At 67.5% G+C, this 553-nt stretch overlaps 1 protein-coding gene across 1 annotated transcript in view; it reads left to right on the top strand.

Moving 5' to 3' along the window:
• LOC125482334 (rho GTPase-activating protein 9-like) overlaps positions 1-436 on the top strand; it is a 4,741-nt gene extending 4,305 nt beyond the window's left edge. The window contains exon 3 of the mRNA XM_048594388.1: positions 297-436. Coding sequence (XP_048450345.1) covers positions 297-436 — 140 coding nt within the window. The remainder of the gene's footprint in view (positions 1-296) is intronic.
• Positions 437-553: the final 117 nt, after the last annotated feature.

Here is a 553-nt window from a genome sequence, read left to right as displayed (position 1 = left end):
CCCCATCTTGCGAGACTCTGGTCGGTGAGGCTAGCGGGTAGGGGAAAGGGGAGCGGGACGCGGGGTCGGACAGTGGGGTAGGGGTGGGGTGCTGACCATCACGGGGCAGCGCGGACTGACCCAGGCTCATTGGTCGCTCAGTGTCCGGCCGGCGGCTGAGGTTGGGAGGAGGTGGGGTGGGGGTTCAATGGCTGGCCGCGCTCTGCAGCCTCCCCGAAGGTCACTGTGCGTCGCTGGCGCGTACCCACCCTCTGCCCCGCACTCACCTGCCCCTCTCCCTGTCTGACCTTCGGCAGGGAAGCTGAACCTGGACGAGCCTGAGTGGGAGGATATCCACGTGGTGACGGGGGCGCTCAAGATGTTCTTCCGAGAGCTCCCGGAACCGCTCGTCCCTTACGAAGCCTTCGAGGACTTTGTCAGTGCTGTCAGTGAGTAACGCCAACGCACCCTGAGCGGTCTGGGGCGGGGGGTGCGGCAGCTGTCGGAGAGTCGGCACTGAGGGAGCGGGCGCTGTCGGAGGGTCAGGGCTGAGGGAGCAGGCGCTGTCGGAGGG

The sequence above is a fragment of the Rhincodon typus genome, unplaced genomic scaffold (assembly GCF_021869965.1).
Source record: "Rhincodon typus isolate 14 unplaced genomic scaffold, sRhiTyp1.1 hic_rhity00008901, whole genome shotgun sequence".
NCBI lineage: Eukaryota > Metazoa > Chordata > Chondrichthyes > Orectolobiformes > Rhincodontidae > Rhincodon > Rhincodon typus.
The sequence above is the reverse complement of the archived record's forward strand: the minus strand, read 5'-3'. Positions and strand labels throughout refer to the sequence as shown.